Raw genomic sequence first — 13872 nt, forward strand, 5'->3', positions numbered from 1 at the left:
TACTTAGCTTATAAGTGGTAGAGGACAGAACTCAAAACTACGTCCGATGCCAAAGCTCTTGCTCTTTCTAATACTCAATATAGAGTAAGTTTTCTGGGAGGCCTACCCTCAACCCTGCTCTGCGTCCTCCCCTGTGTCTCTAACTACGATTTGCATCAACTCGCTGCTGGTTCACAGCTGGAGAGCAGATTGCACCTGCTCCGAAGGCTGGCGCGGCCCTGCCTCATCCGCAGCTGTCTCCACCGTCTGCACGGACACGAGAACCCACCAGGGGTCACTGCATCCTCAGAGCTATTGTGTCCGCCAATTCTGGCCACTGCCTGCCGCACGGTGGGTGTGGGACTGGGAGTGCTGAACGCCGGGGTCCAAGCAGGAATGCGTCCTGCCCTCCCCGAGCCAGCCTCCAGGTCTCCCCGGGAAACGAACACAGCGAGCGGGGTCAGAGCTCCAAGCGGCCCAGCAGCTCGGGAGCCGAGCGCAGTTTCTCCCGCGGACCTGTCGGCACTTCGCCATTAGACCACCTCCGCTCCGCCCTCCGCCCCCAGCCGAGACCCCGCCCAGAAGGGGCGCCCCCTTCCCGGCCTCTGGGCCCCTGCTTCGCTCCGGGGCTTTTTGCAGACGCCGGGGCCCGGCCCAGCCGCACCTGGGCTGCTCCCGCCCCGGGCGCCAGCCCTCGCGGAGCGTTGAGAACTTTCCCCGGAGCCGCCGCGGCCTGGCGCTCCCAAGGCACCCCCTACCCGTCCGCCCGCCGCTTTCCTAGCCCGGGCGCTCGCTTGTCTGCCCGCCGGCAAGTCTTTTGACTCCCCGTTTCTCTGAACCTCCCGGAGAATCCGCACTCTGCCGCAGCGGCAGGGCATCCTCGGAGAAAGAGCTTGAACTTGGCCCCCACGGTCCCCCGCGATGAGCTCGGGGCTCCCCAGACTGGAGCCGCGCTCCGCGAAGAGCTGACCTCTACTCACCGATTCCGATAGGAGCCCGCTCGCTGCCCTTTCCGACCGTCTCCGGGCTTCTGGGTGCCCGCGGATTGGGGAAGGGACGACCCTCGCAGAGAGATTGCCCCTGCAGTGTTGCTGGGACGTCGTGGGTACCCAGGACACAAAGGAAGAGCCGAGCGCTCCCCATTCGGCGGACCGGACAGGGGGCTGCGGGGTGGGATCGGAGCTGGAAGTGCGCGCCCGCTGTGGACCCGCAGGCGGAGGAGGAGGCCGGTGCGTCGAGGCCGCGCTCCCGGCGACCGCGGGCGGAGGGGGCTGAACAGCGTCTAGGGGCTTCCAAGTCCGGGGAGGGCCTCGAGCTCTCGTCTCTCCAGTTCCGTGCCTCTTGTCCCCATTGCCAGGAGACTTCTGTCGTCCCCAGGACTGCGGAAGGGGCCGCGTCGCCCCCGCCTTCGGAGGAGCCCGAGTCGCACGCAGGATGCGTGGGGACGCGCGGCCGCCCTCCGCGCCCAGTTCCGCCGGCGCTTCCTCGGCGGCTCCCGGGCGCTGACTCTCCGGGCTTCTCCGCTGCCCTTGCCTCCTGTTCGCGGACCCCTCCGGGAGCTGTTCCTGTCGCCTTCGCCACAGCGTGGACAATAAATTAATGCCTCGCGCTTGAGGAGGCGGCGGCTCCGCGCCTGGATCGCAGCTTTCTCGCCTCGGCTGGAGACGGCCACAGCCGACATGGGCTGTTTCTGCGCTGTTCCGGAAGAATTTTACTGCGAAGTTTTGCTCCTGGATGAATCCAAGTTAACCCTCACCACCCAGCAGCAGGGCATTAAGGTAGGCGCGGGCCGTGGGCGTGTTCGGGAGGTTGGCAGCCGAGCGGGCTCGGGGGTCCCGGGCTTTGTGCGAGGGCTGTCACGGGTGAGGGCGGCGACTGCGTCTCTGCGCGGTGGGAAGGAGCCGCCGCTGCCCCCGGCGCTCAGGTAGAGGGTGAACGTGTCCGGGTGGGTTAAGTTTGAGTCCCTTCATAGGGGAAAGTAAGTTTGACGTCTCATAGTGTAATCTCCGCACCAACTCGCAGCTGCAGTCCGCGGTCAGGCAGTTGAGACCAAAACTCTTCCCGGCATTGATTTCCTCCCAAAGCGTCTAAGGCCGCCTCCAGCTCCCAAAGAGGCGCAGAATTGAATATACGGGCTGCATACAGTGTCGAAGGCACGATTTCCCTTGGCTTCGTTTCGGCTTTTTCATGATAGTGACATTGGGGAAGGGAAGGAGTTCACTCGTTGAAACACATTTATTAAGTGGTTGTGATTGTGTTGCCTGGGCTTGTAGCTGGGTATTGTTAACGTTTGGACGGAAAATAATTTCCCTTTCCTCAAGCAAACTGGCTCCCCACATTTAATTCAACATCTCTCAAAGCGACTCGGTAATAACTTCGCTGTTGTTTTTAGGTAATAAAAAATATAATTAGAACTATTAACCCAGACAACCCACACAAAAAGGTTATGAGAGATTGCAGAGACTCACTTCTTTAATTGTGCTGAGTTCTCAACGTTAGAGTTGACAACCTGACGGAGGCGTATGAGCGCTTGTTTTGCTCTTGCAACTCTGTGACTACCTAGAGGTGATCGCAATCAGGAGCGTTTTGTTTCCTTTTTCTCCTTCAGTTTTACGACGCAGGCATTTTAGATCACTCAGCAGCTGAATCTGGTGAAGGGAAACCGCTCCCCCCCCCCCCCCCCCCCGTAGAGCTGGTCCACTGAGAAATCAAGTTGAGGCTGACAAGTGTTCTCTCCTAGCCTTGTCATCTCAGAAGTTAATCCTAATGGTGTAGGCCCTGGGCATTTCCTTGTGTGAATCAGTTTTTACATAGATTTATGGACAGGAGAGTAACTGTTCTTGGCCAAAAGCTTCAGCTTTGATGTTACTGTTCTTGGTGTACAAGATTCTCATTTCACAGGTGTCATTCTCTTGCAGGAAAAAGGGGGCAAAAATGGTCAGTGAAAGCCGTAAGATAAAGTTCACCCTTTCTTTTATGAAATTGTTTTGAATATTGTGTCCCCAGTAGTTACAATAAGCAAGTCAATCAGATTCTCATTTGGTGTTTCCTTTCAAGGCCAATAAAAGTCTCTTTTTGGGGAAGGCGTTCACTTTATGTTTTCAAATTTTATGTTCCAAAACATCCCCTCTCCCTCCCAAATGAATCCAGGAAAATAATTTACCTTATAAAATCATGTAACATTCTTTGGTATACCATGCGAATAAAATGGCAAAAATCACAAAAACATCCTAAGTTTTTTATAATACATAGATTATCTTTGGCTTGGGGATAGAAACAATGAGAAAAAGATAACTGATGATTTGGTACTAAAACAACAAAGAAGTCCGAAGTGCCAAGTCTAAAGTCATCTGGAGTGTGCCCTTGCTATTTAATCATGAAAGCCCTACCTGTCAGCTGTGGAGCATATACATTACTCTGTCAAGAGAGCAGCCAAGATTTGGGATTAAATGCAATAATTTTGTCAAAGAAGCATGAATCAAAAATCCTGGTCTGTAATTACTTTTTATAACCGGACTGTGCTTACCTTGTTTTACAAATAGGTTGAAAATTGGGGAGTGATTCAAAGGCAGTAGCAACTTTATAATGCTGTTGTTTTGGAGCGATGCCATTTAACTAAACAGTAATTTAAGCAGGCTTTTGTTGCAAGTAATCATTTTGCAACAGACTTGGCCTCTTTCAGTGTCACAAAAGCATGCCACAATTATTTTGATGGCCATGTGTGTAACACAGATGTCTGCTGAAGTTAACCACATTATCTGTAACTACCATGCTACCATAAAATGCATGTGTTAAGCACATATCTACTTGTGGTATGTACTAAATTAAACACATATGTATATTTGTAAATGGAATAATATATGAACAGCATCTCAAATGTAGAAGGTATTCGAATGTTGAATGAGTATATATATAATATTCTGCACATATTCGACATTTTCTTTAACTCCTACTTTAGTTTGTAAATGAAATAATAAACAATCACTTCAAAGTTACTAATAGTAGAAAAGTAGTTACTATTATGGTGTTTTCCTCCTGCTATAGTACACTCGATAATTTTGTTTATCACTAATAAAAGTCAAAGTTAAACATACAACATCAATTAGCCATTTTCCCTGAAATTAAAATAGGAAAAATATTTTTATTTTCAGAAGTGTTTCCTTATTATTATTTTGAGGTGACCCTGCCTTGCATTCTATCTCAAATGAAATGAAGAAAGCTAATTTTGCATTAAAATTATTCACATATTTCATCACTTAATGGAAAGAATTTTACTGATTCCTGATAATTAAGAATTTGCTTGTATTACTGTCATAAGAATTCCTTGTGAGTTAAAGAAAATAAATAATTGTAGAAAATTTAAGTAGGAGTATGAGAGAAGCTTGGTAAAACATTGTTATTATTTTTGTTTCTGTGTGCCAGTCTGAAAAACACTCTGGATTTAAGTGGCAAATTATAAATTGAAAGGTTAGTTATGAAGTGATTTTCTGCAACTTAGATCAGAGTTTTTAATTGACTTTAGAAAAAAATCAGTGTTTCTTCCCATGGAAAGCAGTTCAGCCTGAAGACAGTAGTGACACATCTATGTTAAGATGACTAGCATTTAAACTGAAAACAATTTTTTGTTTAAAAAACAATCAGATAAGTAAAACACAGTATCTTTGTATTCAATGTTATGTAGCAATTTGTATTCTTAACTTGCTTTGTAAGTAACCTCACCTTGACAAACAGGAAGTCTTTTTCATGCAGTTTGTAGTTTGAGCCCTATCCAAGATTTAAAAACCCAGGTTTATATAAACTGTAAGCTATTGGTTGTGTGTTGAGCCCCACAATAGCTTTTAGCAGTTTGCTCTCTGCTGCTATCTCTGTTGTTTATTCAAGTTAAGAATTTCTGCTGTGGTTAATCTCTTGGTTTTTTGAGTAATGTTTGTTCAGGGAAACTTTTATTATGTCCTTTGTAGTTCTTTGTCCTGGTGGAGGTAAAGTAATCTTATTTTTGTTCTCTTTAGAAAGCAAAACTTCAATATGGCTCAAACTACCTTTTATAGGTTGTTGTTTGAATAGCAAAGATTTTCAGGGGGAAAAAATCTGTAAGGTTTGATTGTAAATTTAGTTCTGAAAATTGCTGCTGCAAATATGAACTAGCTTAATATTTTCATTTCAGCCAGGTTTTAGTCCTCTGAGTGGTAATGCAGGTGCTCATTTTCCCCTCAATATATTTGACTAAATTAATGAAACCAATATGATAGCAAGATGGAAATTCCATTAACTTTTTTTAACGGCTTTATTGAGATATACCATACAATTCATACAGTTAAAGTGTATACAGTTCATTCATTAACTTTTAAATGAAGTTACTTCCTAATCATCCTGAGTTTCCTGAGGGAGTATTGTGAGTCAGTTTTGATCAGAAACTTCTTAATAAACTAGAAAAACAATTGGAAGGTGGGGACTTAAATTATATTCCTTTCACTTACCAAGAATTGTAATTTTCATCCCATTTAGACTGGTAAAGAAAAATCTAAGAAGATTGGGCAAAAATGAAAAGCGATAGTTTTTTACAAATCACGTTAAGTATTTATGTGACTACCTGTATTTTTTATATCAACTGCATAGGGTACAAGAGTTGGAGACCTTAGAAACAAGCAAGTAATCAATCATATACCAACATTTTTGTTAATGTAAAATTGTTTGGGATCTTGATTGGTCAGTAAATTAGGTGTGACTGAGAAGTACCCCTGCTCCACATTTCGTCTATGTTTCTGAGATTCAAATTTGATATTCATGTGGCTGTTTAAGATGAACTACCCTGTTTCCCCGAAAATAAGACCTAGCCGGACCATCAGCTCTAATGCGTCTTTTGGAGCAAAAATTAATGTAAGACCGGGTCTTATTTTAATATACTATAAGACTGGGTTAATGTAATATAATATAATATAATATGATATGATATGATATGATATGATATAATGTAATAGTGGGTCTTATTTTAATACAATATAAGACCAGGTCTTATGTAGTGTAAGACCGGGTCGTATATTAATTTTTGCTCCAAAAGACGCATTAGAGCTGATGGTCCGGCTAGGTCTTATTTTGGGGGAAACACGGTAGTAAGTATATAAATGCTCCCTCAAATTCTTTTGTGTTTTGTTTTTAAAAAATGATTCCAAGTATTTTTTTTTTCAGCTTCATTGAGGTAAAATTGAAAAATGAAATTGTAATAAATTTAAAGCATACACGATGATGATTTGATACACATATGCATGGTGAAAGGATTCCTTCCATCCCACCGAGTTAACACAGCCATCACCTCACATATTTATCTTTTTCTTGTTGTTGAAAGCACTGAAGTTCTAGTCTCGTAGCAAATTTCAGTGATACGATACAGCGTTATCAACTAGAGTCACCATGTTGTACATTGCATCCTCAGACCTTAAGTGCCCCTCAATTTTACAAGAAGTTTTTCTTTCTTGAAAAAACTTACTAAAAATAATTTCTTAATTGTTAATGGTTTGAAAGTGATTTAAAACTAATTTAAGGGGGAAATCATTGTTTGTTATCTCCAGCAGCTAGCTAATGGCTGTCCCTTGCCAGGTATTTAAAATTTTCTTAGTTAAATGTGGACCACACTCTTTGCAGCCCCTTTAATATAATTGTTCTTGAATTCTATAATGTTAAGCTTCAACTAACACTTTGAACTAACATGAACTAATGCAGAGCTTTTGGGGCTTTTGCATATGGGTGATGTCTTGGTCCGTTCTGGCAGCTATAACAAAATACCACACACTGGGTGACTTACAAACAGAAGAAGTTTATTTCTCACAGTTCTGGAGGCTGGGAGCTGGGTGAGGGCCCTCTTCCTGGTCAGAAACTTTTTGTTGTAGCCTCCATGGCCGAAGGGGCGAGGGAGCTCTGCTGGCCCTCTTTTATAGGGGCACTAATCCCAAAGGCCGCACCTGCTATTGGGGGTTAAGTTTCCAACATACAAATCCGGGGGGGACACAAACATTCAGACTAAAACAGTTGGTGATAAAGTTAAATCTAAATTGCAGGGACCAAAGTCCAGACGCTACTTTCCATGAGCCATGTGGACAGTGGTTTGTTATTTTTATTAAGACACTTATAAACAAGATTAGAAGCTTATTTTTTCTTGGATGGTTTGTGTCACGTTGTCTCTCAGAGTGGGGCTAGACAGTTGTTTGTCGTGGAGGCTGTCCTATCCATTGTGGGATCCCGAGTGGTATTCCTAGCCTTTAACCATGAAATGCCTATGCGCCTCTTGTCCAGTCATCACAACCAAAAATATCCCCAGATGTTGCCAGATATCCCCAGATGTTGGCAAATATCCCCAGTGGGCGCAGTCACCTTCGGCTGAGAACCACTGCCCTGGAGAATAACAGCTGCCTTTATTTTTGTGGGTTTGGTGCTCATCCTTCCGCACTGGATGCAGACTAACACTTGGTTGCCTCTTTTTTTCTCTCTCTCTTTTGTGGGTGTGGTCACGTACCTTATATGTCAGGGGAAACAATACGATGTCTGTGTCTTTAACTAGCTTAATATTCTTATACTAGGAGCAAGATAATGAAGTGACTAAAAGCATGGGCTCTGGAGTTAGAGCACCTGGGTTTACGTTTTGATTGCTGAGGTGCCATGGGGCCTTCAGAAAGATGCTTCACTTCCTGGAGTCTCAATTTCCCCATCTGTAGAAATGGGGGAATTTTGTCCACAGTAATTTGCATGTGTAAGCACCCAGAAACTGTTCATTTCATTCTTTCCCCTCCTTTCTTCATCCCCTCCTTCTTCTTTTAGGACCTCCTTCCTGTCTACAGGTAAAGCCCAGACTGTGTTGTTTGGGTTAGCACCCTACCTGAGCTGGCCCTGCCTACCCAAACGACCTGCTCTGTCGGCGTGCAGAGCTGCTCAGGCCCCAACCATACCAGACCCTCCAGTGCCTTTATACGTGGGATTCCCGCCAAGCAGTGTACGCTTTCACCTTTCCCTAAGCACACACTCATCTGAGCTCATCCTTTAAGACTTAAATCAAGTGTCCCATCTGCTAGAAAGCCTTCAACCCAGGCTGGCCAGGCAGAGTTAAGTACTCGTCACATCCTGTTACAATACTTGTCACATTGCAAGCATGATTCCTGGACGTGTCTGTCTTCTCCAGCGGCCTGAGCCCCTACCTGTGATCCACAGCGGCTAACGCTGCACACCTCCTGGGATAGACGCTTATTAACTGTAATTTGAATCGAGGAATGAATGGAGTGTTACAGCCAGAATAAGCCGTGTTGAAAATCTTCTGGATAATGAGGTTCCTTTGTCATTTTATTTTTACTAGGAAAGATCCTAGAATAAAGCGAATCTTACCAAGGTACTCTGATTTTTGTATTGCTAATGGGCAGCAAATGAGATGGTTCAGTGGGCTGAATGCATGTAGCAAGCACGTTAAAGAGCTGACTGGCAGCTATTTCAGAAAACATGAGCACACCGTTATTGTATTGTAAAGGCAACTAGTAAGTCTTTCTTTTTAAAAAAAGTCACTTTCCCCTTACAACTTGAGAGTCTTTTGGAAGAAGGGCTCATTTCAAGAATGGGTAATAGATTCTCACACTTCAGTTGCTTTTCTTCCTCGTGTCCTGTTCTGTCTCTGAGAACGCGGTCAGTTGGTTTTGCAGTGTGGATTCACAAAATCAGGGACCATTGGGGTAATTTTTAATTTTGCCGTATAACCCATTTTACTCTGGAAGCTGTATAAACTTCACCTGACACGGTTGTAAGACTTAGTGGAGAACATTAGTTTCAATAAATTAAATATTGGGTTTTTGTGACAAATGATATGTTTTCCATTCCATTGCAGTGTATTTTTTCTGCAGGCCTATTATAAACATCACAGGTCAGAGATCAAATTTGCCATGCCCCTCTGGCTTTTCTGAGATTGATTGCTTTGGCCGAGCTTTGTCTCTGGTATTTTTGCCATAAGTAAAACTGGTAAACTTAGCCTGTTGTGGGTTGTAATGAGTACCTGCCATTTGCTTCTGCTTTACCAGATTTGTTTCTAAGTCTCATATAGTAAGATTAACCAGGCATATGTTATTACTTGTTTAGGTATAGACTAGGTGTGTTGAGGTCAGGAACCAGCCAGTTTCGTTTGTGACTCAAAAAGCCTGTAACTACACTTTGGAGAGCCTGTACCATTCTCAGAAATGTGGATTGCATTCCTGTGCCCTCTGAACCATGTACGTATTTCATGTTTGTTTGCTTGTTTTTCAGTGAAACAGCCACTCTTCCTTAATGTTGCCTGTTAATCCATGTCCTTGTTACTAAACACTTTTGCCAAGAGATTCCCCAGAGGCTGAGATGGATCCTCCAGAAGACCTTCTAACAATCACGGAAGACATGAAAGGGCTGGCCGTGGCTTCCAAACATGTCAGAAGTGTGAGAAGTTTGTTTTCAAGGATGTTGACATGCCAAGAGGAAGTTAGAACAAGAGAGATGGTGGCAGGGAAGGAAAACCGAGAGGTACTGAGTGCTAGTCCCCATGGATAATAACTGAAAGGTCAGATTGCAGGGCAGAAATCAGCCAACTGAGACCAAATAGGGAACTAAATACAGCCGGAGATTGTTTAGAAACAACATGTACTGAGCACATAAGAAAACACATGTGCTTTGGTAATGCCAAGCATTCCCAGCTTTTGGGGGTTGGGGGTTGTGTCCCAGAAGTGGGTTAGAAGGTCCCTTGTTTGTAATACAGCTTGCCATACAAACAGTAACGTGAGTGAGGGGCAGGTTCCTGAGCCAGCCCACAGAGACTGTCTGAGCGTTTAAACCACTCCGGTCCCACTTTGCCTTTCATTCAGAGCCATGTTTAAGAGGTAGTCTTGGAGCCTCTGCTACTTTAATTGTCACTTGTCAAAATTGGTTTTTCTACACCATTTCACTGCTCTCAATTTAATCCAGGCCCTCACACTTCACACCTGAACCAGCCACCTCCCTGGGGTGCTGTGTGATCACTTTCAGTCTCTCCCCCTCTCACCATCCCTGCCCTTTGTTAAAATTCCAGTCAGCTATGAAAGTATTGGTCTTGTGATGGGCCAAATGACTCTTCTTTGAACTAGCCTCCTATTCCTCATTTTTAGGTGGAAGGGCATGTATGATACCTGCCTGATAGTATGATTGTGAGAATTTGAGAAAAGAATTTTAGGCACATAGGATAAAAGGTGCTCAATAAATCATAGCTGTTATTATGTAGGATCTCTTAATGGCTAATAAATTATTTCTTAATTGCAAGTTGGGATATGTAATCCACCACCTTTGCCCAAAGTGATGCTGGCTCTCAGAGGGGCATGGGTGGGTAGTAGAAGTAGGGGAGCAGACGTGGTTTGATATTTGTAGGTATCAGTAACTTCTCCCCCTGTTTTTCCTGAGTTTTACAGCTTTAGCTCTTACATTTAGGTCTATCATCCATTCTTCTTTCTCTTTCATATGGATATCCAGTCACCTCAGCTCATTTGTTGGAAAGAGTACCTTTCCCATTGCGTTGTCTGGGCACCCTTATCAACCATCAATTTACAAAACGTGAAGATTAATTTTGGAACTCTCAATTCTATTCCATTGATCGATGTGCCTATCTTTATGCATCGTGTTTATTTTTACTTGTTCCTTGGTAAGGTAGGTGCATGTAACTCAGCAGAGAGAACACGCCCAGTTAAAACAAATTTGACATTTAATATTTTGAGAAAATTTTCCATAAACTTCCTGGGGGCAGCAAAACATTGTCTTTGTTTTCTACTATTAAAACCACAAGAACCTAGGAAAGTGCCAGGCACATAGTGGAATTCAGTAAATATAATATTTGTCATATTTGAAGAAGGACCGATAGAAGGATTGTTGTTTTAGTCATGCTGATGCTGTTGCTTTTGTAAATTGAAACCTTGGTCGACTATTTAGATTTCCCAAGACTTTTCTGTACAAGCTTTGAGTGTTGCTATTTACATTGTGTAAAGAACTTGCTGTGGGTTCTTGCAGGCACTTTCTGTAAGTTACTGGTTGGAGGGCTGGAAAAAACATTTGTGTATGTTTTAAGAATAACTTTGTCAGTTTTCATAGGTGAAGGTAGCATGTTAGAAAAGTTAATATTTAAATAGGTATGTGATTTGCATCTATTACCTTGAAACATAACGGAGGAATTGCTAGAGATTTGTCCTGGGCACTGTTTTCCTCCTAGGGAAATAATGCAGATGGCTAGAAGACCACTTAAGAACACACACACACCCTTCCCGACCCTCCTGACTTCCTTTTAACCGTGAACTTGCAGGATTCCTAGCAGCCTTGCAGGTTAAAGTCTAGGGAACAACTTTGACTTTATAGAATTGGACTAACATCCCCTATGATTGAGGGAAATTGTAGCGAATCTTAGTGGTATTGAAACTGACACTATACAAGCTTTACAGTTTTGTCTGGATTGCACATTTTAAAAGTCGGTAGTATTCAGACACTTGAAAAATCTCGCTAGATAATGCAGGCTACAGGCAGTTCCCTCTGTGAAGGAAATCTTAAATACCTAGACTAGATAATGCCATAGCATGACAAAATCTTTCACACAGACTTGTTTCTACTTGTCATTGCTTTTTCCTGCCAACCACTTATTCTTTTGTCCAGTAGTTCAACTGCCTGATTCTCTGCACCAGACCTGTGTGTATGACCACGTGTCCTCAGTTAATTTAGTCCCATGGTGCTGCCTGAAAATGCAGCAGACACCAGGGGGAGAATGTGGAAGAGATGACATAAATTACAACAGATTGGATTTCACTTATAATAGAAAATTCGACTTGGCATGGACATTCAGAATCATCTAATTCCCCCATTCTACAGGCTAGGGAACGGGGACCCAGTGCGGGGTACCTGGTCCTGGAACCCTGTCTCTTGGTTTTTCATCTGGTCACTTTCTCAGTGCTTACCCACCCTCACTTTCTTTGCTGCGTACAAGGGAAGGAAGGGCTAAGAGTTCAGAATTTATTGAAACTCATTTAGGTTTACTGCCAACCCCATCTCCTCTCATGCTCCCAACGCTTGCCTGTTTCTTCCCTCCTGCCCCTTTAAATTAAGTCTTTACAGGCCTATGATCTGGCCTGGTTACTTTCTGCAGTCTTGGCACTTATATTTGTGGATCTCGTTTCTGGGTAGATTATATGAGGGAGAGACCCTTTTGTCCAGGGAATCTTTTTTCAATTTGGAAAAGAGTTTGCTTGTGAGAAATTTCTTTTCAGAACAGTACTGACTGCATTGATTTTTAATTTTTTGGCTTTTTTTTTTGAAAATGCTTATTTATCTAAAAGGTCTAGAGTAATTTATTTAGTGCTATGGTTTCAGAGCTCATATCACTCAGAGTTTTCTTCTTGGTTTTTACGTTGTCAAGCCTTTACAATGAGTTTTTACTGCTCCATTCTGAACCTCTCTGCAGCAAAGAAAATTAAAAACTGATTAGCGACCCTTCTTATTGCCCGAGGGAGGGAGGGTGCGAGAGAGGAAAGCTGAAAGGTAAAATTGCTCTTTCCTTGAAGGGTTTCAGATGGGCCAATCGTCAGGAGGCTAATAGATCTTTTCCCCTGATAATGATTATTTCATGCTTCTGCTGCTGTTTACAAGGGCACTTGGAGGTGTGCAAAATTTCCAGAATTCCTCAGACAGCCAGCTTCTTTTTCTTTCGGACATTGTTTTTACATCGTGTTCTATGGCAGTTGTTTGATGATAAATAGGTTTGGAGTGTGAGGGCACATGGGTATCTGGACCAGTGCTACGTGACTGTAATTATAGATACAGATTTGTGAACTCAATTCTACAATAATGTGTTCAGAGCTTGTTGTGTATGCAGTAGTGTCTGGGATTCTGGGGGGGATGATGAAATAGATGGAGGGTTCTTGCCCATAAGAAGTTAAAATTTTAGGTGGAAAGACAAGCCTTTTCTTATAAAACAATAGAGTACAACACAAGACAGTTGATAATCAGGTATTGGGTTCTATTGTGAAGGTTCTAAGAGGTAGAGAAATTATGTTTCTTATACGCCAAAGTGGAGATAATGAGGAAAGATGTTTTCAAAAAAGTGAATGCTGGTTCACAGTGTGCCTTCTCTAAAACCCTTGGGCCCAGGTATGTTTCAAGATTTAAAATTTTTCAGATTCCAGCAAGGTGAGATGGTGTTATGCCATTCATTATATGTTATCCCCGGCCAGGTCTGGGGTGGTACTTTCTGAAACAATCGCATTAATATTTATGCGGCTCATTATTTGGATATCTACAATAAGTGGAGGTAAATAGAGACTCGAAGTAGCCTTATGCCAGTTTATAACAGATTTTACCCCAGTATTAGTGACCTATTGCTATGTGGCAGGTTACATCCCAACTTAGCAGCTTACACGAACCAACATTTATCGCCTCCCGATTCTGTGGGTCAGAAAGCAAGAGCCACTTCGCTGGGTGACTCTGGTGCAGCGTCTCATGAGGTTGGCCTCAGGCACAGCCTGAGACGCTGCATCAGTCATGTGGGGATGGAGGGTATGCTTCCTGACTCACTGGTGTGCACGTTGGCAGACCTAAGTTCCTCACCACTTGGGCCTCTTCATAGGCTCCTGAGTGTCCTCTCAATGTGGCAGCTGGCTGCCCTCCAAAGCAAGTGGTTCTAAAGCAAGTGAAAGAGAGAAAGCCCAAGATGGAAGCCTTGGCCTCTTATAACATGCTGTTACTTCTGTGGTAGTTTGTTGGTCACACCAACCTTGGCAACCTTGGTGTCCGAGGGGACTCGATAAAGGTGCGAATACTGGGAGGCAGGGATCACTGGGAGCGATCTTGGAAATGGAGGGTAGCATCACATTTAAGATAAAATTTTCAGTTTTCGTA

General features: G+C 43.5%; 1 protein-coding gene across 2 annotated transcripts in view; it reads left to right on the forward strand.

Moving 5' to 3' along the window:
• Positions 1-355: 355 nt before the first annotated feature.
• The window catches only part of EPB41L4A (erythrocyte membrane protein band 4.1 like 4A), a 235008-nt gene continuing 221491 nt past the window's right edge, over positions 356-13872 (forward strand). Inside the window, exon 1 of one of the 2 annotated variants that reach the window (XM_019727789.2) lies at positions 356-1757. In XM_019727789.2, the coding sequence (XP_019583348.2) occupies positions 1659-1757 (99 nt within the window). In that variant the 5' untranslated portion in view covers positions 356-1658. The remainder of the gene's footprint in view (positions 1758-13872) is intronic. The other variant, XM_019727788.2, reaches the window with a different exon arrangement.

This window comes from Rhinolophus sinicus, linkage group LG03 (genome assembly GCF_036562045.2).
Source record: "Rhinolophus sinicus isolate RSC01 linkage group LG03, ASM3656204v1, whole genome shotgun sequence".
Classification (NCBI taxonomy): Eukaryota; Metazoa; Chordata; class Mammalia; order Chiroptera; family Rhinolophidae; genus Rhinolophus; species Rhinolophus sinicus.